Here is a 25,147-nt window from a genome sequence, read left to right as displayed (position 1 = left end):
GTCAGAATATTTTGTTTTAATTCCAGCTCAAAAGTTTTTTGGAACTTTCTCTGACCCCTCTCCGGTTTGCATTTCTTGTGCAAGTGGACGCAAATAGACTCAAATCAACTTAGCTGATGCAAAATATGGAAGATTCTGGAAAAATGGGCAATGATTGAACTATTCTGCTGGTCATGAAGCATCTGTGGGGAGAAACACAGTTGATGTTTCATCAATAGTACACCAAGATAATTCATCTTTTTTTCAAGCTGAGTCACCAAATGATTGACCTTGATGAATCAATTAAACTTGCTAGTCTTGCTGCTGAGTGTGCAAAGACGCTATCAGGAACAAATGACAAAGTGGTATCCATTTGAGACAGCTTTGTATCCATTTTGCTACCTTAGGACTGAGTTTGGAAAATGACCTAGAGTCAGACTGCATGGCCCAACTTTCCCATGCCATACAAGATGACCTATCTACACCAGTCCTGCCTGCCTGTGTTTGGCCCATATACTTCTAAACCTTTTCTATCCATGTACCTGTCCAAATGTTTTTTAAATGTTATTACAGTACCTGCCAAAACCGCCTCATCTGGCAGCTTGTTCCATATACCTACTACTCTCTATATGTAAAAAAAAGTTGCCCTTCGGGTTCCTAGTGAATCTTTCCCATTTCACATTAAATCTATATACTCTGGTTCTTGATTTCCTTATTCTGGGTAAAAGACTCTGTACATTTTCCCTATCTATTCCCTTCATGATCTTGTACACAATTCTCAGGTCACCCTTCATTCTCCTGTGCTTCCAAGAAATAACCACCGAGCCTGCCCAACCTGTAGTCAGGCCCTCAAGTCCTGGCATTCTTGTAAATCTGCTCTGTGCTCTTTTCAGCTTAATATGCAATCTTCCCAAGCTGGGTAACCAAATCTGAACACAATATTCAAAATATGACCTCATCAACGTCTTGTATAACTGTAACATAATGGCCCGACTTCTATACTCAATACCCTTACTGATGAAGGCCAATTACCGAAAGCTTTCTTGACCACCCTATATTCCAATGACACCACTTTCAAGGAACTATGTACCTGCACCAGATCCCTAGATTCGATGGAGAACTCTAGGCTCTTTAAATCCAGAATTATATGTGGTTGAGCAATGCAAGTTATTTGTTACATTCCTAGAATTGACCTCTTCCACCGGGTGGCGCCACCAGCATTGGCTGCCTTGCCAAGTGTATGTCTGTCCTTTCTGCTGTTTTTGTTATTTTAAGTATGTGTTAAAAGTATGTTTTAGTGTTCCTTGGTTTGTTTTATGTGGGGGGGAAGTTGGGTGAAACTTTTTTTCAATCTCTTACCTCAATGGAGATGTGATTTTTCTCCGTATCGTATCTCCGTCCCCACTGCGACCTAACATCGAGGAGTTGGCGGCCTTTCTTGGAGATCGGCCCGGCGCTTCATGCCGTGGGCGAGGCGCAGACTTTAACGTCGCGGAGCTTGTGATCCTTTGCCGAGGATCGACTGTGGAGTGCTCCAACCGTGGGGCCTGTGGACTTTAACATCATGAAGCCCGCGGTCTCTGGTAAGAAGAGGCCGACTCGGGAGCTCCATACCACGGAGAGAGTTTCAATCGTCCCGAAGCGGGAGTTTCAATCATCCCGACGTGAGGGCTTCGGACAGTCGGCAACGGTGACTGCGGATGGTTCAACAGCCCTGACTGCGGTTGAACAAAGAGAAAGATGATTAAACTTTATTACCTTCCATCACAGTGGAATGTGGAATCCACTGTGGTGGATGTTTATGTTAAATTTAATTTTATGTGGCTGTGTGCCTTGTTGCTTTTTACTTAGTATGGCTGTATGGTAACTGAAATTTCACTGTACCTTTGGTACATGTGACAATAAATTGATCTTGAATCTTGATCTTGAATCTAAATGGGGTAGGTTGGAAAGTTGCTTTTGTTGCTATTGTTTTTAGACTTCTTCAAATGTAACTGGCTCTGTGAAGTAAAGTGGAGCAGAATCGACTGTCAAGTTGATTTCCGGCATGATTTTTTCCAAAAGTTTTTCACTTGACCACTTGTCATGGTTTTGAAATTGATTAGTTGAACTTGGTGGATTCAAAGATGATTAAATTCTCCTGCATGAATTAAAGTTTTTTTTTGTTTGAAACTTGGGTAGTTGGCTCATGTCTCTTGTATGATTTGTGCATAATTTTTCTCACTTTTTTTAAATGTGAGAAGCGTATGCTGTAGGTCACCTTTAAATCAATAACATAATTGCAGCTCTAACACTATATTTTGAGGCACCAAAGGAAAATATTCATGCCCTTTTTTGACTCAATGGACCGTTAACTCTCTGTTAATTCTTGTCCTCGCTACAGTTGAAGACTTAAAACAGGTCATTGACATTAGGATTAGGCCTTTTTATTCTTCAAACCCATCTATCCATCAATATGATCACTATTTCATTTGCATACTCCTGTTTTTTTTTGCATTTAATCTTTTGTATATAATATTTGGAAGTAAATGCTGGAGAAAATAAATATAAATATAAATATTTTCTGTCGGCTTTTAAGGCAGAAGAAGCGTAGAACCATCAGACGTTTTGCAGAATTGCAGACTGGAGTGAAAGAGGAACTAAAAGAGCAGCGGCTCTTCCACTGTTGCTGAGCCGCTGGACTTTGGGCGGCGCCGGGAAGGCACTGAGCCGGCTGGGGAGAGGAGGGGGGGGGGGGAATGTGAGGGAGCCGAGGGCAGGCCCAGCACCAGGCCCAGGCTGCTGTCGCCTTTCCCCTTGGCCCACCTCAGGCTTGCGATTACCCGGTCATGTCCAGGTCCAGGCCCAGGGTCCGGCTGCTTCCCCCGGCACCAGGCCTGGCTTTCCCGCCCCCAAGAGACAGGCAGCTGAGCCCTGCTCAATGGGCCCCAACTGCGCAGGCGCGGATGCGTTTGTTCTGCACGCGCGGATGCAGCGGACATCGTACATAAGTACCAGATCAACAGAGCCCTAACTGCGCATGCAGGGTTTTAAAATCTTTAAAATGTGAATAACTTAAAAAATATAACACCGATTTCAATGAAACTCTTCCATAGGACCACGGGACGACGGTGAGTAAGGTGGGCCTAAAATTGTCGTGCTAGCATGTTTCGTTTTGGCAATAGTTCAGGAACAAGCGAGCGAACAAGAGTTTTGGTGTATAGATGAATGGTAATAGTTGAGCAATCTCGTAACTAGACATTGAGAAGTATACTAAATTGTGTAAATTGAGGTAAGTGATGAATAGAAGTTACCATAATTACAAAATGGTCAATTGTGACTTTTAAGGGACATCTCAGTACTGAGACATTCAAATGTGAAATTGTTGGAAAGACGAGCACAGTTGGAATCCTTTCTCAATATTCATTTATTCATCACATATTTCATGATCCAGTAGCCATCACTACATGTCTCCTCTCCCCTACCCTTCCATACTCCCAATCACTAACTCTCAATTCTCAGGATTGCATTGTTGCCCACCAAGCAAGTCCATTGATATCATCTTAAATTTGGGATATCTTCCTCATTATCAAACATAATCTGGAATCATCTTCAACTGTGTGATCGCTTAAACCTAAATCATTGAAACAAGTGATGAAAGGCAAAAGAGCTTGCACTGCACCCCGTAGAGCACCATTGAACCCGGCCCTTCATTTGCTAAAACACCCAGTGGATCATTACAATTTGTTTCATGCAACTAAACCAGTTTTGCATTCAACTTGGCACTTTGTTGTCATCTCCGAAACTTTGAATTTTCTAATCAATCTGTTCTGTTGATTTCATCAAATGCCTTCCCAAAATTGAAGAAAATTATTATTATTCACCCCCTCCATCACTTAAGATCAAGGATGACTTGTTTCCATTGCATGGATGATGCCTACACATGAATTCTTCTAACACAAGGTGGACATCATACACAAGTTCTACAACAATTTTGATGGAGTGGGGCCTTGGTCCCAACGCTAGGAGAGCCAAGGTGTTTGAGAACCTGGCTCTATGGGAATTAAGGGAATGAGATTGTATGGCCATTCGCATAGGTGCACATACACACATTCGCTCTCGTGCACACAAGCACTCGGATGGAGTATTGTTTAGATTTGGAAAGAACAAAATAAAAACAATAAAAACCCTTGTCTACCTTTCCCAATCCTGTGCCACTGGCCCCTCACCTGCCTGGCCCACCCCTGCTGATCCTCTTTCTCCCCTACCTGTTTCAGTTTGACCATTCTTGATATTAATTCATTGGAAAGTGTACACTCCGTTTCTAATAATTTGTAGGTTTTTCATTTCTAGGCCCCTGCTTACCATTTATACATTTACTCTATTTTACCATTCAGATCTTCCTTTCTCAATGTTGATTTTCTCTTTTTGTCTTTTTAATTATTCTTTTTGTGTATTTTTCTGATTTGTAATTCTTAAAACAAATAAACTTGTGTTGTACATGATTATCCTTTCCATGGTCGAGTTCAAGAGTGATTTTTATATTTTGCTATGATGGCTCCATTTGTTGAGTTTGTGGTATTCACAGACTAATTCTTTGCATTCGGATTGTAAAAGTAATAATGCATTTGGCAACCTTTCTCAATTACTAAAACAGGTTATTTATGTAAGAAATGAGAGTATGTTAATATCACTTAGTTTCACTTTAATTAGTTTCACTTCAACTTCAGAGAAGTATATGCAGACAATGACAAAGGTTTGTATGCTGTATATTGGCAGTTTGAAACATTGCCTATCCAAAGGTCATAAGTATGTTTTATATTAATAGCGTTATTTTTTGGATAATCCCTTCATTTATTGATAAATTAGGATTATTACAAAAATGCTTATCTAAATCAATGCTACACCCTATAGTATAACTGTAATTAACTAGGAGTGCGAAGGTAGACACAAAATGCTGGAGTAACTCAGCGGAACAGGCAGCATCTCTGGAGAGAAGGAATGAGACCCTTTTTCAGGCTGATGTCAGGGGAGTGGGTGGTACAGAGATAAAATGTAGTTGGGGACAGTAAGACTGGTGGGAGAACTGGGAAGGGGATGGAGAAAAAGGGAAAGAAAGGGCTACTTGAAGTTGGAGAAGTCAATGTTCATACTGCTGGGGTGCAAGCTACCCAAGCGAAATGTGAGGTGCTGTTCCTCTAATTTGCGCTGGGCCTCACTCTGACAATGGAGGAGGCCCAGGACAGAATGGTCAGATTGGGAATGGGAGGGGGAGTTAAATTGCTGAGCAACCGGGAGGTCAGGTAGGTTTAGGCGGACTTAGCGGAGGTGTTCAGCGAAACGATTGTCAAGCCTGCGCTTGGTCTCGCCGATATACAGGAGTCAACACCTGGAACAGCAGATACAGTAGATCAGGTTGGAGGAGGTGCAAGTGAACCTCTGCCTCACCTGAAAAGACTGTCGGGGTCCTTGGATGGAATCGAGGGGGGAGGTAAAGGGACAGGTATTGCATCTCCTGCGGTTGCAGGGGAAAGTACCTCGGGAGGGGGTAGTTTGGGTGGGAAGGACCAGGTAGTTGCAGAGGGAACGGTCTCTGCGGAAAGTAGAAAAGGGTAGAGATGGGAAGATGTGGCTAGTAGTGGGATCGCGTTGGAGGTGGCAAAAATGTCGGAGGACTTTGTGCTGTCTGCGATGGCTGATGGGGTGGAAGGTGAGGACAAGGGGCACTCTGTCCTTGTTATGAATGGGGGGAGGGGGAGCAAGAGCAGAGCAGCGGGACATCGAGGAGACCCTAGTGAGAGCCTCATCTACAATGGAAGAGGGGATCCCCTGTTCCCTAAAGAATGATAACATCTCCAATGACCTGTTATGGAAATCCTCATCCTGGGAGCAGATGCGGTGTAGACAGAGGAATTGGGAGTAGGGGATAGAGTCTTTACAGGAAGCAGGTTGGGAAGAAGTGTAGTCTAGATAGCCATGGGAGTCAGTGGGTTTGTAATACATGTCAGTCGATAATCTGTCTCCTGTGAGATCTAGAAATGATAGGGAGATGTCGGAGATCGTCTGTGAATTTGAGTGCAGGATGGAAATTAGCCGTGGAGTTGATGAAGTCAGTGAGTTGTGCAGGAGGTAGCATCAATGCAGTTGTCAATGTAGCAGAGGTAAAGTTTGGGGATAGGGCCAGTATATGCCTGGAACAGTGATGATTGTTCTTTTTTACGTACCCTACAAAGAGCCAGGCATAGCTGGGGCCCATGCGAGTGTCCATAGCTACGGCTTGGATTTGGAGGAAGTGGGAGGAGTTGAAGGAGAGGTTGTTCAGGGTAAGGTTAACTAGGAGTGTTTGGTGGTTATAAGCTTTGAATATTTTGTGGTGTAATTTCAAGATTTACATAAACATCATGATTTGAATACATAAAAAGCACATTCATTAAATATTAATGTGAACTATTTTTGAATCATGTATTTTATCCATGGTTAACATTGATTTGAACCTTAAAGAAGGGAATTAAGTGGTATTGGGGTAGGGGGCAGAAATCATCTGAATAAGCAGTCCAAGGTTGAAGATAAAATTAACAAAACATGCATTATGCATTGTGTTTGACTTGAAAATTGTTAATGTGCTAAAAGCATCTGAATAACTTTAGCAATATTGAAATGTTCTTATATTTCTCATATTTTCTTACATTTGAGTCCATGGCAACTCTCAGAGCAAACCCATCAATTCCACCCCCCCCCCCCTACTTATTTCCTGTAATTCTTTCTTTGTCATAAACCCACCAGTTCCCCTCTTTATCCTACAACCACCCACCTACATATTAAGGGAAATTTATATGAGCCAAATAACCAGTTAATTGCACAGCTGTGGGACGTGGGACCCAGGGGAAATCCACAGGGAGAACATACAAACAAAACTTGAGGTGTGTGTTCGTGTGCTGTTGTTATGAAAGCAAAAATCTGTAGGGATACTCAGATCAGGCAGCATCTGTGGACTGAGTTTTCCATCCAGTGAACAAATAGCTGTTCCGATGGAAAGTCATCCTGAAACATTAACTCATTTTCTCTTTCCACAGTATTATCTGTTTTTGTTTAAAATCTTATAAACTCTTTAGATTTTGGATGGTAGGTGTATTGAGCATCCAACTCAGTTAACAAGATGTAGAAACATAGAACATAGAGAAATAGGCGCAGGAGCAGGCCATCAGCCATCATCATGGCTGATCATCTAAAATCAGTACCCCATTCTTGCGTTTTCCCCATATCCCTTGATTCCCTTAGCGCTAAGAGCTAAATCTAACTCTCTCTTGAAAACGTCCAATGAATTGGCCTCCACTGCCTTCTGTGGCAGAGAATTCCACAGACTCACAACTCTCTCGTGAAAAAAAAAGTCCTCATCTCAGTCCTAAATGGCCTACCCCTTATTCTTAAACTGTGACTCCTGGTTCTGGACTCCCCCAACATTGGGAACATTTTTCCTGCATCTAGCCTGTCCAATTCCTTTAAGAATTGTATATATTTCGATAAGATCCCCTCTCATCCTAAATTCCAGTGAATACAAGCCCAGTCGACCCATTCTTTCATCATATTCACAAAATGCTGGAGTAACTCAGCAGGTCAGGCAGCATCTCAGGAGAGAAGGAATCAGTGACGTTTCGGGTCGAGACCCTTCTTCAGACAGATCAGTCTGAAGAAGGGTCTCGACCCGAAACGTCACCCATTCCTTCTCTCCTGAGATGCTGCCTGACCTGCTGAGTTACTCCAGCATTTTGTGAATAAATACCTTCGATTTGTACCAGCATCTGCAGTTATTGTCTTGTACATTCTTTCATCATATGTCTGTCCCGCCATCCCGGGAATTAACACGGTGAACCTATGCTGCACTCCCTCAATAGCAATAATGTCCTTCCTCAAATTAGGAGACCAAAATGCACACAATATTCCAGGTGCAATCTCACCAGGGCCCTGTACAACTGCAGTAGGACATCTTTGCTCCTAAACTCAAATCCTCTCACAATGAAGGCCAACATGCTTTCTTCACTGCCTGCTGTACCTGCATGCTTACTTTCATGTACTGATTACAGGCACACCCAGGTCTCGTTGCACCTCCTCTTTTCCTAATCTGACACTATTCAGATAATAATGGATTGGAGGGTAGCTAATGTTAACCTACTTTTTAAGAAAGGAAGGAGAGAGAAAACAGGGAATTATAGACCAGTTAGCCTGACATCGGTGGTGGGGAAGATGCTGGAGTCAATTATAAAAGATGAAATAGCGGCACATTTGAAATAGCAGCAGTAACAGGATTGGTCCGAGTCAGCACGGATTTATGAAGGGGAAATCATGCTTGACTAATATTCTGGAATTTTTTAAGGCTGTAACTAGGAAAATGGACAAGGGAGAGCCAGTGGATGTAGTGTACCTGGACTTTCAGAAAGCCTTTGACAAGGTCCCACACAGGAGATTAGTGGGCAAAATTAGAACACACTAGACGACCCGTGGACCTGTTAGGTCCAAACTTCTCCTGCGGGCCCAGCAACCCTCTCCCAACTGACGACCTGTTGCTGGTCGGGGTGTCTCCCTTGGGGCTGGGGGCGGGCGAGGGGGGAGAGGAAAGGGGAGAGGGAGCCACTCATCCCGGTCCCGGGCGGCCATCGCGGCGGCTAGCAGTAGGATAGCGGCCGCAAGGCGCTGCTGGTGGCCATCTTTTTTGACCCTCTGCCGCCGCACTGCACCACGGGAGGAAGGTCAGGCGCGGGGCACACCGGGACGGGCACCGGTCCTCCCCAGCAACCCTCCCACAGCAGCGCAAACGCGGATCCGGCGGACTGCTTACCGTTGTGAAGCAAGATGAACACGTATTAGTTCAACGGGCCCCAACACGGAGTTATTATTGCGCAGACGTGGTTGACGGGCACGCAAGTGGGAGCGAATTATTAATGTTTACAATGTCAATAACTTTTAAAATATAACAACACTTTGAACGAAACTTCCTCCATCACACCGCAGGCCAATGGTGAGTAAGGTGGGCCTAAAATTGTTGCGCTATCGTGTACCGTTTTGGCTGTATTTTGGGGAGAATATATACTAGACCAAGTGGACCCATTGGGCCCAAACCTCTCCTGCTTTGGTGCAATACCCTCTCCTCCCCCCTTCCCTTCCCTCCTCCACCCCTTCCCCCTCCTTCCTCCCCCCTCCCCTCCCCCTTCCCTCCACGCCCCTTCTCCTCCCCACCACTCCACCCCACACAACCCACATCCTCCCTCCCTCCCCCTCCCTCTCTCCCTCCCCCTCCCTCTCTCCCTCCCCCCCTCCCTCTCTCCCTCCCCCTCTCTCCCTCCCCTCCCTCTCTCCCTCCCCTCCCTCTCTCCCTCCCCTCCCTCTCTCCCTCCCCTCCCCCTCTCCCTCCCCTCCCTCTCTCCCTCCCCTCCCTCTCTCCCTCCCCTCCCCTCCCCTCCCTCCCTCCCTCCCTCCCTCCCTCCCTCCCTCCCTCCCTCCCTCCCTCCCTCCCTCCCTCCCTCCCTCCCTCCCTCCCTCCCTCCCTCCCTCCCTCCCTCCCTCCCTCCCTCCCTCCCTCCCTCCCCATCCTCCTCCCCATCCTCCCCCCCATCCTCCCCCCCCCCATCCTCCCCCCCTGTCTTCTCCCTCCCCTCCTGCCTCCTCCCTACCCCCCTCCCTCCCTAGGAGATAGATTTAAGCTTTAAAATGTGAATATCTTAAAAAATATAACACCAAATTCAATGAAACTTCCATTAGCACCAAAGGGACGAACGGTAACTAAGGTGGGCCTAAAATTGTCCCGCTATCGTGTACCGTTTTGGCTGTAGTTCAGGAACAAACAAATAAACGAGTTTTAGTATATAGATATACTAGGACATAGCAGACAGGAAACAAAGATTAGGGAATAATGGGTCCTTTTCAGAATGGCAGGCAATGACTAGTGAGGTACCTCAAGGCTCGGTACTGGGACCGCAGCTATTTGCAATATACATTAATGATTTAGATGAAGGGATTAAAAGTAACATTAGCAAATTTGCAGATGACACAAAACTGGGTGGCAGTGTGAACTGTGAGGAAGATGCTATGAGGTTGCAGGGTGACTTGGACAGGTTGTGTGAGTGTGCAGATACATGGCAGATGTAGTTTAATGTAGATAAATGTGCAGTTATCCACTTTGGTGGCAAGAACAGGAAAGCAGATTATTATCTGAATGGTGTCAAGTTAGGAAAAGGGGAAGTACAATGGGATCTGGGTGTCCTTGTACATCAGTCACTGAAAGTAAGCATGCAGGTACAGCAGGCAGTGAAGAAAGCTACTGGCAAGTTGGCCTTCATAACAAGTGGAGTTGAATATAGGAGCAAAGAGATCCTTCTGCAGTTGTACAGGGCCCTGGTGAGACCTCACCTGGAGTATTGTGTGCAGTTTTAGTCTCCAAATTTGAGGAAGGACATTCTTGCTATTGAGGGAGTGCAGCGTAGGTACACAACTTAAATTCCCAGGATGGCTGGACTGTCATATGTTGAAAGAATGGAGCCACTCGGCTTGTATACATTGACATTTGGAAGGATGAGAGGGGATCTTATTGAAACATATAAGATTATTAAGGGATTTGACACACTAGAGGCAGGAAACATATTCCCAATTTTGGGGGAGTCCAGAACCAGGGGCCACAGTAAGAATAAGGGGTAGGCCATTTAGAACAGAGATGAAGAAAAACATTTTCACCTAGAGAGTTGTGAATCTGTGGAATTCTCTGCTTCAGAAAGCATTGGAGGCCGATTCCCTGAAGAGAGAGTTAGATAGAGCTCTTAAAGATAGCGGAGACAAGGGATATGGGGAGAAGGCAGGAACGGGGTATTGATTGTGGATGATCAGCCATGCTCACAGTGAATGGCAGTGCTGGCTCGAAAAGCCATTGGGCCTACTCCTGCACCTGTTGTCTTTTGTCTATTATCTAATACAGTCTCATCAAAGTGATCATCCCCTTCGTGTATCCAAGTCTACACATATCCAAGTCTACACACGTCTCACTGGATGATCCTCCAACAATATCCTCCCTAAGCATTGTTGTTAAGCTATCACACATCTTATATTTACTTCTATCACCTCTGTAACACCTGTACCATGGAACAAAGTGGCCTGTCATGGTCTTCTCTCAACCATGCATCTGTTATGACTACAATATCCAAGTCTCCTGATTCATTCGATGCCTGAGTTCATCTCCTTACCTGTCAAGCCTCTTGTATTAAAATAAATGCAGATTAAATCACCATCTTCCCTCTCTCTTTGCCATGCTCCTGCCTGTCCTGCCTGTAAAACTTGCTCTCTTTAACAACAGCATTTGCCCCCAACTTCTCTTCTGTCCCTGTTCTGCTCTGGGACCCAACCCCCTACTGGCCTATTTTAAACCCTCCCAAGTAGCTAACAGTTTCCCACTCAGGACATTGGTTCCATTAGTCAAATGCCTTACTAATGTAAACAGCAGCCACTCATGCCCACCTTTATCAATCTTGGTCGGCATAAACAAGTTGGGCCATAGAGTCTGTTTCTGAGCTGTATAACTATGACTCTATAATTACTTTTGTTACCTCAAGTTTTTAACACACGACGTAACCCACACAAAGGCATGCTGATTGCCTTTAATTACTGTTCTGGAACTGGCTAGAAGTAGAGGCTACTTGACTTATTGAGTGTTTTCTGGATTCTAATTTTCAGCATCTGCAGGTTTTGAATTTCAGGAGCAGGTAGGTAATGGTACAACTATATCAATCATTTGTTAGAACACAGCTGGAGTACTGTGTATAATTCTGGGTTCCAACTACCAGAAGGATGTGGTAGCATTAGAATGGAGTGGAACTATTCAGCATTGAGAAGAAATTGAACACATGGGTTTGTTCGCCTAGGAGCAGAGAAGGCAAATACCAATCACCCACAAAGACACAATAAAATGAGGAGCCCATTTCCGAACTTCACAATTCTAAATCACTGTTTTAGCAGATTACATCCACTCAGATATTCCTCAACTTGGATAATGGTTAGTATATTGGTCAAGACCTCGTCTCACATCTCATTATTTGTGGGTTCAGTAAACAATGATTTAAATAGAACAGTGAGGAAAAACTATACTGTGATGCCAAATTAATATTTTTTTTCCTTAATTACTTGTTGGGTTTTGTTGGATACAGAGCTGTCGTATCTTTTAAGGTCAGTCACAGTGACATCAACATTATAATTACCCTGCTATAAAATCCATAAAAAATGCGTAGATGATGACCTAAATGATTGGAGTGTCAATGTGACACACCAAGGGAACAAGACATGATTAACAACCTCAAACTTTTCCAATTTAGTGGAGCCTAAGACTTTTCTTCCAAGAATAGAGGAGAAAAATGGTCTCCTGCTCTCATATAGCACATAATTGTAGCCTGCCACCGAGTAACTCTGGGGGACTAAAAGCAGGTTTCCCCTTTATTATAACTGTACAATATCAATCTACATTTCCAAATACCACCCCTTCCAAATGTCACAAATTATAAACCGTACACAGTGAAATCTGCGAAGTAACAATAAGAAATGTAGAAAAAGATCAGACAGCGGAGAAACTATAAACTTTTAAGGTCAATGATCTGTCATTAGTGTCGATCCCCTTCATTTTCTTCATCAGAGGTGTTAACGATCTCATCACCTCTTATTTTGGTCTTCAACGTCTGCAGGTACACACCAATTCTTCCTCTATCATCCTAAGGATGCAAATGCTTTAAGTTTTACTGTTTATGCAAATGATTTACAATGCACTATCATTATCCCTGCCAGCAATTTTCCACAAAGTGGTAGTGGGATGAATAATGGATTATCTACGGGTAGTTAGAAATCTTATTGACATAATAAACCACCAGATCAAAACTGCAAGACTTTGCAAATGTTATCTGAACCACCAAAAAGATTACATCCCAGAAATATTCCAAACTCACACAATTTTCAATAATGCATACCATGATATTGATATAGTATTTTAAAATTTTATTTTAGCCAGTGTTAGTAGGTGATTGATGTGGGATCTTTGTTATATACAAATTCAGGAGATTGTCTCTCAGAGAGTCACAGACCTTATTTCTTTAGCAGATCTTCCCTTCACGGCTTCGAAACCTTGTTGTTCCCTGGCCCAGAATAACCCACTTCCTCCACCCACCTAAGTCCATGAGCATGACAACCTGATAGACCTACTGTTTCAGACTTTTCTTGCCCCACCGAACAGTTCTTATATGGTTCCTTCACTGATCCTCTTACATGAATGGAATTCTAACCCCCTCCACCATGTTGACAGTTTCCATTTCCCTAAGTCCCATCAAACTCATTTGCCTATACTTCCATCCCAGACCAGGATGGTGTGAGGTCCCTTCACCTTTTCCTTGAACAAAGCCCTAATCAATTCCCTCTGGATAGGTGACATTTTGAGTCGGGACCCTTCTTCAGATTTTCCTTCTCAATCCCATTCGCATGCCTTCTCCCTGTAACCTTCAACACTGTTCCTAATCAAGAAACTATCAATCCCTGCTTTAAAAATACCCAATGTTTTGGCCTCCCCAGCCGTGTGTGGCAATGAATTCCACAGATTCACCACATTCTGGCTGAAGAAATTCCCCTTCATCTCCATTCTAGCAGTTTGTCCTTTTATTCTGAGGCTGTGCCCTCTGGTTCTCGACTCTTCCAATATTGGAAATATTCTTTCCCCATCCTCTCTAAGCCTTTCAATGAGATCCCCCCTCTTCTAAACTCCTGCGAATACAGTCTCAGAGACTTCCTCGGTTCTACTGTATGTGTATGTCTGGATTTATTAATCCTTTCAAAGCATCCCCTCACATTTTTTGAGATTGAATTCCATTTGATATTGGTCTGTCAATTTTATCAACTCACCAATATTGTTCTCGAGCCATAGATTACACTTCTCACTATCAACAATGTAACCAATGTCACTGGCAAACTTACTTGTCATACCACCTCGCTAATGTCTACGGGAAAGATCAGGAGTCCCAGCGCTGATCCCTGCTGCAAACCCCACAGCCCTCCTATTTATAAAAACACTCTTTAACAAAGTCAGTTTAGGAAACAATTTGCCAAATTGAACTGGTTTCCACAGGCTCTTATCCATTGGGCTACTCTCCCTTCTGCAACTTTTTTAAAGGCCTTATACTGAAATCCAGGCAGTGCAGTGCTGAGGCCCTGTTTCCAGACTGCCCAGACAATATTGACAGAAGGCAAACCTGATGCTAAACCTCTGACATGTAAAATTGGTATTGCATTGGTTTATTAATGTCACATGTACTGAGAAACAAGTGAAAAAATTTAGTTTGCATTGCTATTTAGGTAGATTGTACCATACATGAGTAGTGCAAATTATAACATAAATAAAGTACAGAATATAGCGTGGCAGCTCCAGTGAATGTGCAGATTTTTAAAAAGTGCAACGGTCACAACCAGATCGGTTGGAAGATTCTGAATACATATTTAGCATATGAGACAGGAATGGGTTGTGTAATGGATTGGGCTGCGCCACAACTGTACGGAATTTCTTCTGGTCTTGGGCAGAACAATTGCCATACTGAGATGCAACCTGCGAGGGTGCTTTCTATGGAGCATCTGTAAAAATTGGTACGTGTCATTGGGGACATGCCGAATGGTTGTGTCAGTGTGGTTGGACCAAGTTAGATTGTTGGTGATATTTACACATAGCAACTTGAAGCTCTTGACCATCTCCACTTCAGCACAGTTGATGGATCTGTGGTATTCCATCCCACTTCCTGAAATCCATAAACAGCGTCCTCATTATGTGACATTGGGAGAGATTATTTCTGTCACCATCCTACTAGGCACTCTGTCTATGTCAAACCATGTGAGCCTTTCAAACAGTTTTAAAAAAAAATCTATATTCAGAGACATTTCAAAACTTACGAAGATGATGTAATTTTTTTTTAAAATTGTTAATTTTAAAAAACATGGGAAAAACAAATGGACTATAAAATTAATAGAAATTGCACTAAAATAAAGAGTAAAATATACATTCCCCATTCTCCAGTCTGGGAGTCTACAAGTTCAGCAGTAAGTCTAACCTGGTAAGAGATCAGGGAGGCAATTTCCCCTCCATGATCTTGGGTAACCTATTGAATCCAGCAGTGCCTGAGTATGAACCTTTTCAGCTCGGTTGTGTCATTTATTATATCATCAGTATATGTAGTTCTGTGTGGCCGAGCATTCCTGGTAACTGGGTATTCTTCCAACAGTTTATATTTGAAAGTCACTCAAGGAAGAAAATGAAGATTTCAGTTTTTTTAACCCATTCGTTTGATGTGTTTAGGCTCGCGATGGCATGAAATGCATCTTGGATTCCTACGACAATGAGTTGGTTACCAATTATTCACCACAGCTGAACCGGCGGGTTCGTGAATCTGAAAACATGACTCGGGATCTGCAGGCTCATATTTCTGACATGGAGGTAAGCAGCTTCTGGGTCAAGATAACTATTGGAGTTTTTGAGATTCCCGATTGTGGGAATTATGAGGAGTTTATAATTTTCTTTTGGTCAATCTTCGTGAAAATTTAGAGTCATGGAGCTGCATAATATGGAAACAGACCCTTCGTCTCACTGAGTCAGTGCTAACCATTAAGCATCTATTCATGATAATCATACAGTAATCGACAATCCCATCAACTATCCACAGATTCTACCACTTGCATAAATACCGGGGCTAATTTAATCTACCAACCCGTGAATTTTTGAGATGTGAGTGGAAACTAGAGTATCTAGGGGAAACCCTCACGGTCACAGGAAGAGTATTCAAACTCCACACAGACATCACTAGAGGTCAGGATGAATCTGGATCATTGGATCATCATTACTGTCCCATCCTTAATGATTCATAAATATAGGTTGTAGAATGTACATGGTATAATCATTTGAATATTGATGGTCGGTCTAAAAATAAATATTTTGGTATGATCTGCAAAACTCTGTTGAAACAAATTGATGGGAAAAAGTTACAAATTTGGAGAGGGAGAGTGGTATCATATCATATCATATATATACAGCGCGGAAACAGGCCTTTTCGGCCCACCAAGTCCGCGCCGCCCAGCGATCCCCGTACATTAACACTACCCTACACCCACTAGGGACAATTTTTTTAAACATTTACCCAGCCAATTAACCTACATACCTGTACGTCTTTGGAGTGTGGGAGGAAACCGAAGATCTCGGAGAAAACCCACGCAGGTCACGGGGAGAACGTACAAACTCCTTACAGTGCAGCACCCGTAGTCAGGATCGAACCTGAGTCTCCGGCGCTGCATTCGCTGTAAAGCAGCAACTCTACCGCTGCGCTACCGTGCCGCCCCTATATAATTGCAGAGAAACTACAATTTAAAATTGTAATTGAAAAAAACATGGGATGTAAAGCTATCTCGGCTTTGTTCATGTGTTCATATTGATATTGACCAGGTGTCGATCGTGTGGTCTTCATTCACGGTGCTGCTTTGCTCGGTTCCCAGCACCTCTTTCCAACCAGTAGAGTGTCTTCCCAGAGCCAGATGGAATACTGACCTCTCTCTAGCTGCTACAGTAGTCATTGTAAAACGCACAAAATTATTCAAGGGTGCTTGCACAATTTCTGCGATTACTTCTTCCCATTTTATTGACTTCAGGAATTGTGTGAGAATTGTGCTAGTTAATGTTACCTCCTGGCCACTGACTCCATCTGAGGGAACTTGACAAAAATCTTATGTAACCAGAATATTAAAACATGCGATTAACTCAGAGTAACTTGTATGCCAATAAATATGCAGGTGATTTTTATTACACCAGCCAATTGCTCATTAGGGGGAGATTCAATAGAATGCTTCTGTTAAGCGTGGAACCAAATTTGCTTTGTTTAGAAATTATGGCTTATCAACCAGAGCTTTGGATATGCTAAACTGTTCGTCATTTTAACTGGGCATTCTGTCAGAGCAAAAGTACGTTTTAGATCTTTCTGTTTGCAGTGGTCTCTGCAATTATGTTTATGCATGAGATTCATTCAGCAAAAAATATCAAATTATGAAGTGAGAAAATGCTTTTTGTACAGAATACAAAATCAGTTCATTACTATCTTAAAGGTACAACCATGTGAGAAAAATTATCATGAACTTTGCATACTTTGAAGTAGAACTTGGAATGTTTTATATGTTGCAGAACAGATCCTAACTACTTGGCACAGATGCCTAATTAATATCCCATAGTGAGCTCCATTTCCCTCATCAAATATTGGACAAGCTTGGATCAAAACATTTTTCAATTAACAATGTTCTGTTGTGGATCCACCACCTCACCACTCCACCTCCGCACTAAAATAGAATAGCTGTGCTGGCTTTCTCATCTCACTTGCATCTGTGCCATGAGACTATCTGCCAGTTAAGGCAATTATGTAAATTTATGCCAAATATTAGCCTTCAATTTTCTGCTCTCAATTTTAGAATGAGCTCCTTGCTTCATGAATTTTTCCCTCGTTTTAAACCATTCCTTCTTAAAATCACCCAGATATTCATTCAGATCACAGTTTACATCTTTACATCTTAATCTGTGAAATTAAAATTAGTACTGTACTTTAGTTTCAAGAAATGAAATTTTGCCTTTTCATTCTGTTTCCCCATCCAATGTTATGTCACTAAACTTTGTATAAAGGGAAAAATATTACATTGCTTTAGTCACATCTGCATTATTCTTACCATGTTATTTTGTGCAAAAAGTGGGTGCAGCAGGTGTACCCCATTTGGATTTTATTTAGAGACTTCCATGTTTATGCTGGTCATACAGTTGATTTTGAGATTAAATGTTTACTCTGGATGATACTTTTTTTCCGTACATTCCTTCTGACTCTGCAAATTGTGCCCTACAAGGGTTTAGACATGAATCTATAAGAATTGTGGGAGACCAGGCAGTGAGCTGAGAGATTAATTCAATCTGTAAGGATGGGGTGCAATGGGTTTTTGTTTATCTGGATAACCGATTTATATGGAACTTTGTAACAATCTAAACTGGAGGAACAATGTTGACACAGCATTTTCCACCACAGTAAACCCTTGTTATAACAGAGCATAGGGGGAATGGTCCGTCATTGCCAGTTGTCAGTGGCAGCAGCCTGAAGAAAGCACTGTCCCCAGGAGCTACAGTGTGAGCCTCAACTACACCTGCTTCAACTGCACTATGTGGTGAGTGAAGAAGGACTTGCTGGTGCACCTTGTGCACTGGGGGTGGTGTTGGAAGCCGAGGCCAGGGAGGCGGAATGAGCTGGGATGGCATCGACCGGTCCATCCATCCCAAACCTTCCGAATTTGGCGAAAAGTTTCCGCTTTCTTATTTCATTTCCGCCATTCCGATTTTGCCTCATATTTTTCCGCAAAACAGTCGGTAATTGCAATGTGTCAATTTGGCCGCGAGGGGTTCCACAGGAAATCCCCCTGCCCCGGACGTCTTCCCGAAAATGTGGCACCCAGGCTGGGCAAGGCAGCCAATCTTGACTTCATCGGGACTTCCATGGCCGATCGGTGGCTTGAATTTGCAACCTGCGGCCAGGGCTCTGGAACTCCAGCCCAGTTGGAGCCAGCACATCTATCCCCATAGCCAACTTCCTTGGCCGGCTGGATAAATCAGCAAAGCTCTGGAACCAAGAGTGCCAGAAAATCAGTGGTGGAACTGTAATGAATAAATATTACATTTAAGTGCAAGATTATATAACTATCTTAATTAATTAAGATGGGGTTAAAATATAAAACACAGCAGAAAAGCCAATTACCACATTTTTGGGCTAATTGTCAATTAATGTGCAAATTTACTTCAACAAGTATGCTTAGTCGAGTCGCATATATCAACTCTTTCTTCATAACGTAGTCATACATTTTATGACCATTGTTCTTTTATTCAATACCGAGAATTGGAATGTGTAAGGAAAAAGCAAAATAGAAAAAAACAAAACAAAACTATTTTTTCTTTGTGTTGCAAAAAGTATCTCTGTTCAATAACCTTTCTATAAATAGCAGAATATACTCACGATAGGCCTGACATTGTACATGTAGTCCAAGAACTAAAGATTGTTGGAAATAATAGTTGTTTTTCACACACGAATGCAGCGCAACTCGTATGGGCATTTGGCGTGCATACTTTTTTTTTGCTGTATTATGCGAGTGAATTTTGATGTAAATTTCTGAATTTTGGACATCAAAATTATGAATTTGTAAAATCAAATGTTGGGAGGTCTGCAGGTCTATCCACAATAACCAAAATCTGTTGTAAAGGGGTCTGTTAAAACGATGGTTTACTGTATTAAATTATTGTAAAAAGAAAATATTATGGGATTTAGCTCGACATTATTGGGAATTTATTGGGAATGAATTCAAGCAAAAGAGATAGGTGCATAATCACTGGCCTTTGTATCCTATCCAATCAACATAGACATTGTTATACTCCAATGGTATACTCCCCTTTTGGAATTCCAACTTGTTCTGGCAGTTTTCACCTGTTCTCTAATTCTTGACCTTTGAGCTGTTTCCTGGAGATAAATACAAAAGCTCAAAAATGTGGTCAAGTAACACAGTGGTCAAAGGTATTGACAGCTAACCAACGCATTTAAAGAGGATGCACTGATTTGAAACAAATGGTCACGGTTAAAATCTTGGGTTTGATTCATACTTTTGCTGAATTGGTTTTCTATAGGATGGGAGCTTCACGTTTTCTTTTTGAATATCTAACGCGACAAAAATTGGCAGCAACTAACTGCTGCTGTTCCTTACTGCATTTAATTGTTCCAATTTTTGTGGGCATTGGATGTTAAACATAAAACGTGAACCTCCCCTCTGAAAGAAAACCGATTCAGCAAAAGTATGAATCAACTCATTTTATTTGGGCAGTAAAGATCTGCACGCTTTTAGAAGGAACAAAAGCAGCAGGCATATTGGTAAGGCTGCACCTTCAAGCTCTACTCCAAATTTTACATACACTCACTTGAAATATATCATGCTTTTCATTCCTTCATTTCTGAGTCAAGTTACAGGAAATCGCTCATGAATGACATGGAGGGAGCACCTCTTTCACATGCACTGCAGTGGTTCAAGAGAGTAACTAAGTGCCATTTTCATATTTATTTCTTGCATCTTTTGTTTGTCATCGCCACAAAACTCAGGAGATCAGGAGTCAAGCATTTGGGGCCAGATTTGCAAAATAATTATTCGCTCGACACTATGGGGAAAGCAACGGTGGCCTGATGGCAGCTCTCTTTCTGCTTTTGCACTTAGTTGTGATTGGGAGCACGAACAAAGTTCATGATAGGTAGAAACAGAATCGTAGCTGAAAACATTTATTCCACTATCTTGTGCTATTCTGTCTTTGCATTTTGCATTCTGTATGGTGCATCAGATACAATTGACCTGAAATGATAACTGAAACTTCCTTCTCCATGGCATATGGAGTGCTTCTGGTTTTCATTTTATTCTGTTACAATTTTTACTCGTACCTAGCTGCTGAAACTCTTAATTGTGTCTGATGACTAGAGTTCTCCAGATGACTGGAACTTAAGTTTATGGCCTCTATTATCAAGAAAGGACTATTAGTGTTATGCTTTATCAACTTCAAAATTCTGTACATAGAGTGCATTTGAGGTTAGAAATTTCTTCCACAGCTGGAAGCTGAACATATGGCATTTAATATGCCAACCTTGTCATACTTCCAATTAACTGATCTGAGCGCACATATGGCTCCGTTAAGACATAAATCACGTCAGCTCAAATGTAGTGCAGTTTTCACATTAACCTTCTCACCAGCCAAGATGCAGGTGATCGAATCCCTGCACAAGCTGTGATAAGGCAGACTTTGATGATTGTTAATGTAGATACTGAAATATGTGGCCTTCAAAATATAATCCAGCACTATTTTAGCAAACAATTTTATACCTATTTACCAGTTAACTTAGTTTAATCATTTCTTTTCTGCACTAGTCATCTGAAGGCTGGTGCTAACTTGCCCACCTGATTTCCTGGCCTAAATAGCAGTTCCAGAAGAAATAAAGTAAGACTATTGGATATTGTAAAGGCTATTCTATCAGACAACGTTCTGGTTATAATGCTTGTAGTGTGAAAAATTGCTCACATGTGCGTTATCTACACAGAACATTTTTTGTTCTTTCTGAGCGGCCGTGTTGGGAGAGAGGCTGTGTTGAGGAAAAGTGCAACATTGAGGCTTTGGCTCGAGGCTTTGGTGAGGTAGTTGAGAAAAGGATAATAACTGGTTAAGTTACCATCTGTTCTCCTGAGTAATTCTTCCTTTGTTTTTGGAGTCCGGGTGGGAAGATGTGTAGTCCAGATAGCTGTGCGAGTCAGTGGGTTTATAGTAAATGTCCGTCACTAGTCTGTCTCCTGTGATGGAGATGGTGAGGTCCAGAAACGGGAGGGAGATGTCGGAGATAGTCCAGGTATATTTAAGGGCAGTATGGAAATTGGAAGTGAAGTGTATGTAGTCAGTGAGTTCTGCATGGGTACAAGAGGTAGCACCAATGCAGTCGTCGATGTAGCGGAGGTAGAGTTCGGGGATGGGGCCGGTGTACGCCCGGAACAGGCATTGTTCGACGTACCCGACATAGAGGCAGGCATAGCTAGGGCCCATGCGAGTGCCCATAGCTACGCCTCTGGTTTGGAGGAAGTGGGAAGAGTCAAAGGAGAAGTTATTGAGGGTAAGAACCAGCTCTGCTAGGCGGAGGAGAGTGTTGGTAGATGGGGATTGGCTGGTTCTACGGTTCCTCGAAGGTGCTAAATTGGAGTAACAAAATTACAATATTATTAGGCAAGAGCTCAGGAGGGTACACAGGGAACAATTGTTATTGGGTGTCCACATCTGACATGTGGAAGTTGTTTAAAGGCCGGCTGGTGGATGTTCAGGATTGGAATGTTCCGTTAAGGAGGAAGAATAAGGATGGGAAAGTAAGGAAACCTTGGATGACCAAGGAGGATTTAATTTAATCTAAAATAAAAAGGAAGCACTTGTAGGTTTAAGAGGTTGGAAACAGACAAGAATATAAAGAAAGGGGAGAAAAGAAGTGAAGCAGATGATTAGATGGGCACAAAATGGCTTAGGCACGTCAGATTAATGAAAATATTAAAACTTTTCAAACCAATATTAAAACCAAGAGGATAACCTGGGTGAATAAAGGAGGATAAATGAGGGATTTGTGCGAGGAGTCTGAGGATGTAGATGAGGCAGTAAATGAGTACTTTGCAAATGTTTTCACCAAGGAGAACTCATGGAGAACACTGAGATCATTGTGGAGAATACTAATATGCAAGGCCAGTTTGTGATTATGAAGAAGGAGGAGGTGCTGGGTCTCTTGAAGAGCATTAAGGTGGATAAATTCCGAGGACGTGATGGGATTTATCCCAGGTTATTGTGATAGGCAAGAGAGGAGATTGTGGGAGCCATGACAAAGACCTTTGCATCTTCTGTAGCCACAGGTGAGGTCCTGGAGAACTGGGAGATGAACTAATGTTGTTCCTTTATTTAAGAAAAGTAGAGAGAATCCAGGGAATATTAGGCCGGTGAGCCTCATGTCAGTGATGGGGCAACTATTGGAGTGGATTCTACGGGATCGGATTTACTTACATTTGGAATATAATTGATTAGTTAGGGACAGTCAGCATGGCTTTGTACATAGCAAGTCATATTTTATTCATTTGATCACTTTTTTGATTACTCGAGTGTTACCAGAATGATGCCTGGATTAGGGGGTATTAGCTATAAGGAGATTTTAGACAGACTTGGATCATTTTCTCTAGAACACTGGAGTTTGCAGGGAGATTCGATAGAGATATATAAATTATGAGAGACATAGATAGGGTGGACAGTCAGAATCTGTCCCCCCAAGATGATAAAATCAAATACTAGAGGGCTTAGCTTCAAGGTGAAAGGTGCAGGGCAAGTTTTTTTTACACAGGGTAACGAGTGTCTGGAATGCACTGCCAGGGATGGTGTTTGAAGCTGATAGGTTAGTGGCATTTAAAAGACTTCTGGATAGACATATGGAAATACAGGGAATGGAAGGAAATGGGTTATGTACAGGTAGATAAATGATGGACTTAGCATCATATAGGGCACAGACATTGTGGACTGAAAGGCCTGTTCTATGTTCTATTAAGAGGACAAATCCAATCTGGTTGAGTGAAAGGCCATCAGTCAACTCAATCTGTAGCAAAGTTATGGAAGATGCCATTACAAGTGCTGCTGAGTGGCATTTTATATCAGATTGCCAATGCTCTATTTAGACAGGAGAACAAATTCCAGATGGTGGTGGTGACTGCCCTTAATATTAAGACTACATGAACCCACTGTGCATAAAGGAGTCTTAACAATAAGAATCTAAAGTTATATTCTCCATTGGTAGAATCTTAAGGATTGATGTTAATCAGTCATCTCAACTCCAGGACTCTGCAGCAGGATATGCTTAGGCCAGTATGCTTGGCCCAATAACTTTCAGCTGTTTCAATAGTTACCTTCCTTTCATCCATCAAGAAGTCAGACGTTGCGATCTTCATTTTCCATTGCACAATTTTCCTTTTGTGTAACCTAAAAATATACTTTTTAAAATTAGTTTTCTTTAAGATTGGGGTGTCACTGGCAAAGCCGGCTTTCATTTAGAAAGTTATGGGCTAAGCGCTGGCAGGCTAGACTAGTGTAGATGGGGCATGTTGGTCAGTGTGGGCAACATGGGCTGAAGGGCCTATTTCTTTTTTTTATTTTTTATTATTTTTTATTTTTTATTTTTGTTAGAAGTAAGTACAATAGTGTGGTACTTGAGTACCTAATACATAAATACATATTTCCATTCTTGTACAACTTCATACTTTTGATTTAATAATAAAAGAACAGTGAGAGAAGAAAGAAATAAGAAATAAAGAGTGTCGGAATAGATAGTCAAGCGAGTAGAAACAGAAAGCAAAAGAAATAAAGGATAGAGATGAAAAGTTAAAAGATTGAAAGAAAAGAAGACAGTAAAGAAAAGAAAGATTAGGGGAGATCTACCTATCTCGTATTTTTGCCCATCCGTCACCCGGTTCTAAACCGTTTAATTTCTAAGGTTATGTTATGTTGCACCATATGCTTGCAAAAAATTGATAAAAGGAGACCAAATCTTTAAGAAATGGTCTACTTTGCCTAATAGGAGGAATCTCATTTCTTCAAAATGTAACGTTTCAGACATGCTTGAAATCCACATTTTGAATGTTGGCGTAGGTGCGTTTTTCCAAAATTTGAGTATTAGTTTTTTTGCTGTTATTAGACCGTAATTAAGAAAAGCTTCTTGGAATATAGTTAGTTTACTTCCCTCTTCCATTGATCCAAAGATAATCAATTCTGTACTGGGGTTCAATTTTGTGTTAAATAGTTTTGTAAAAATTCCAAAAATTTCATTCCAAAATTTATACAGTTTTGTACAATAGACAAAGGAATGTGCTATAGTGGCTTTTTGAGTTAGACATTTGTCGCAGATGGGGGAAACATTTGAAAATATTTTATTCAGTCTAGTTTTCGAATAATATAATCTATGTAAAATTTTAAATTGAACTAGGTTGTGTCTTACATTCATTGAACATTTATTTACATATAATAAATTTTTATCCCGTCTATCGTTCGGAATTTTTATCAATAACTCTTGTTCCCAGTCCCTTCTAATTGCCTCTGTCGTTGGTGTTTCTATATTTAGAATTATATTATATAAGTAAGATATTAAATTGCTTGATTCTGCCTTTCTATTCATTCCTTCCTCCAATAAGTCTGGGGTTGAGGTTTGATATCCTTGTATATATTTTTTCAAATAATCTTGAATTTGAAGGTATTTGAAATATTGATTACTTTTCAAATTATATTTTAGTTGTAATTGTTGGAATGGTAAAAAAATTCCCATTTCATACATATCTCCCATCGTTTTGATTCCTATTCTTTCCCAATGGATAAACGTTGTATCAATAATAGATGGTTTGAATGAAGGATTATTAGCTATTGGAGAAAGAAACGATAATTTTCTTAATTTTAAAGTTAGTTTTATTTGTTTCCAAATTCGTATTATACTATGAATAATTGGATTCTTCTTATATATTATATTGTTCAGTTTTATCGGGGAAAGAAGGATCGCTC

At 41.6% G+C, this 25,147-nt stretch overlaps 1 protein-coding gene across 2 annotated transcripts in view; it reads left to right on the top strand.

The window, feature by feature from the left end:
• Nucleotides 1–25,147, top strand: part of LOC144604264 (mitotic spindle assembly checkpoint protein MAD1-like) — a 233,359-nt gene that overhangs the window by 181,263 nt on the left and 26,949 nt on the right. For both annotated transcript variants that reach the window (XM_078418504.1, XM_078418503.1), the window contains one exon: nucleotides 15,308–15,445. In XM_078418504.1, coding sequence (XP_078274630.1) covers nucleotides 15,308–15,445 — 138 coding nt within the window. The remainder of the gene's footprint in view (nucleotides 1–15,307; nucleotides 15,446–25,147) is intronic.

The sequence above is a fragment of the Rhinoraja longicauda genome, chromosome 21 (assembly GCF_053455715.1).
Source record: "Rhinoraja longicauda isolate Sanriku21f chromosome 21, sRhiLon1.1, whole genome shotgun sequence".
In the NCBI taxonomy this organism is placed as follows: Eukaryota; Metazoa; Chordata; class Chondrichthyes; order Rajiformes; family Arhynchobatidae; genus Rhinoraja; species Rhinoraja longicauda.
Note: the sequence above shows the minus strand (reverse complement) of the source record. Positions and strands in the feature narration are given on the sequence as shown.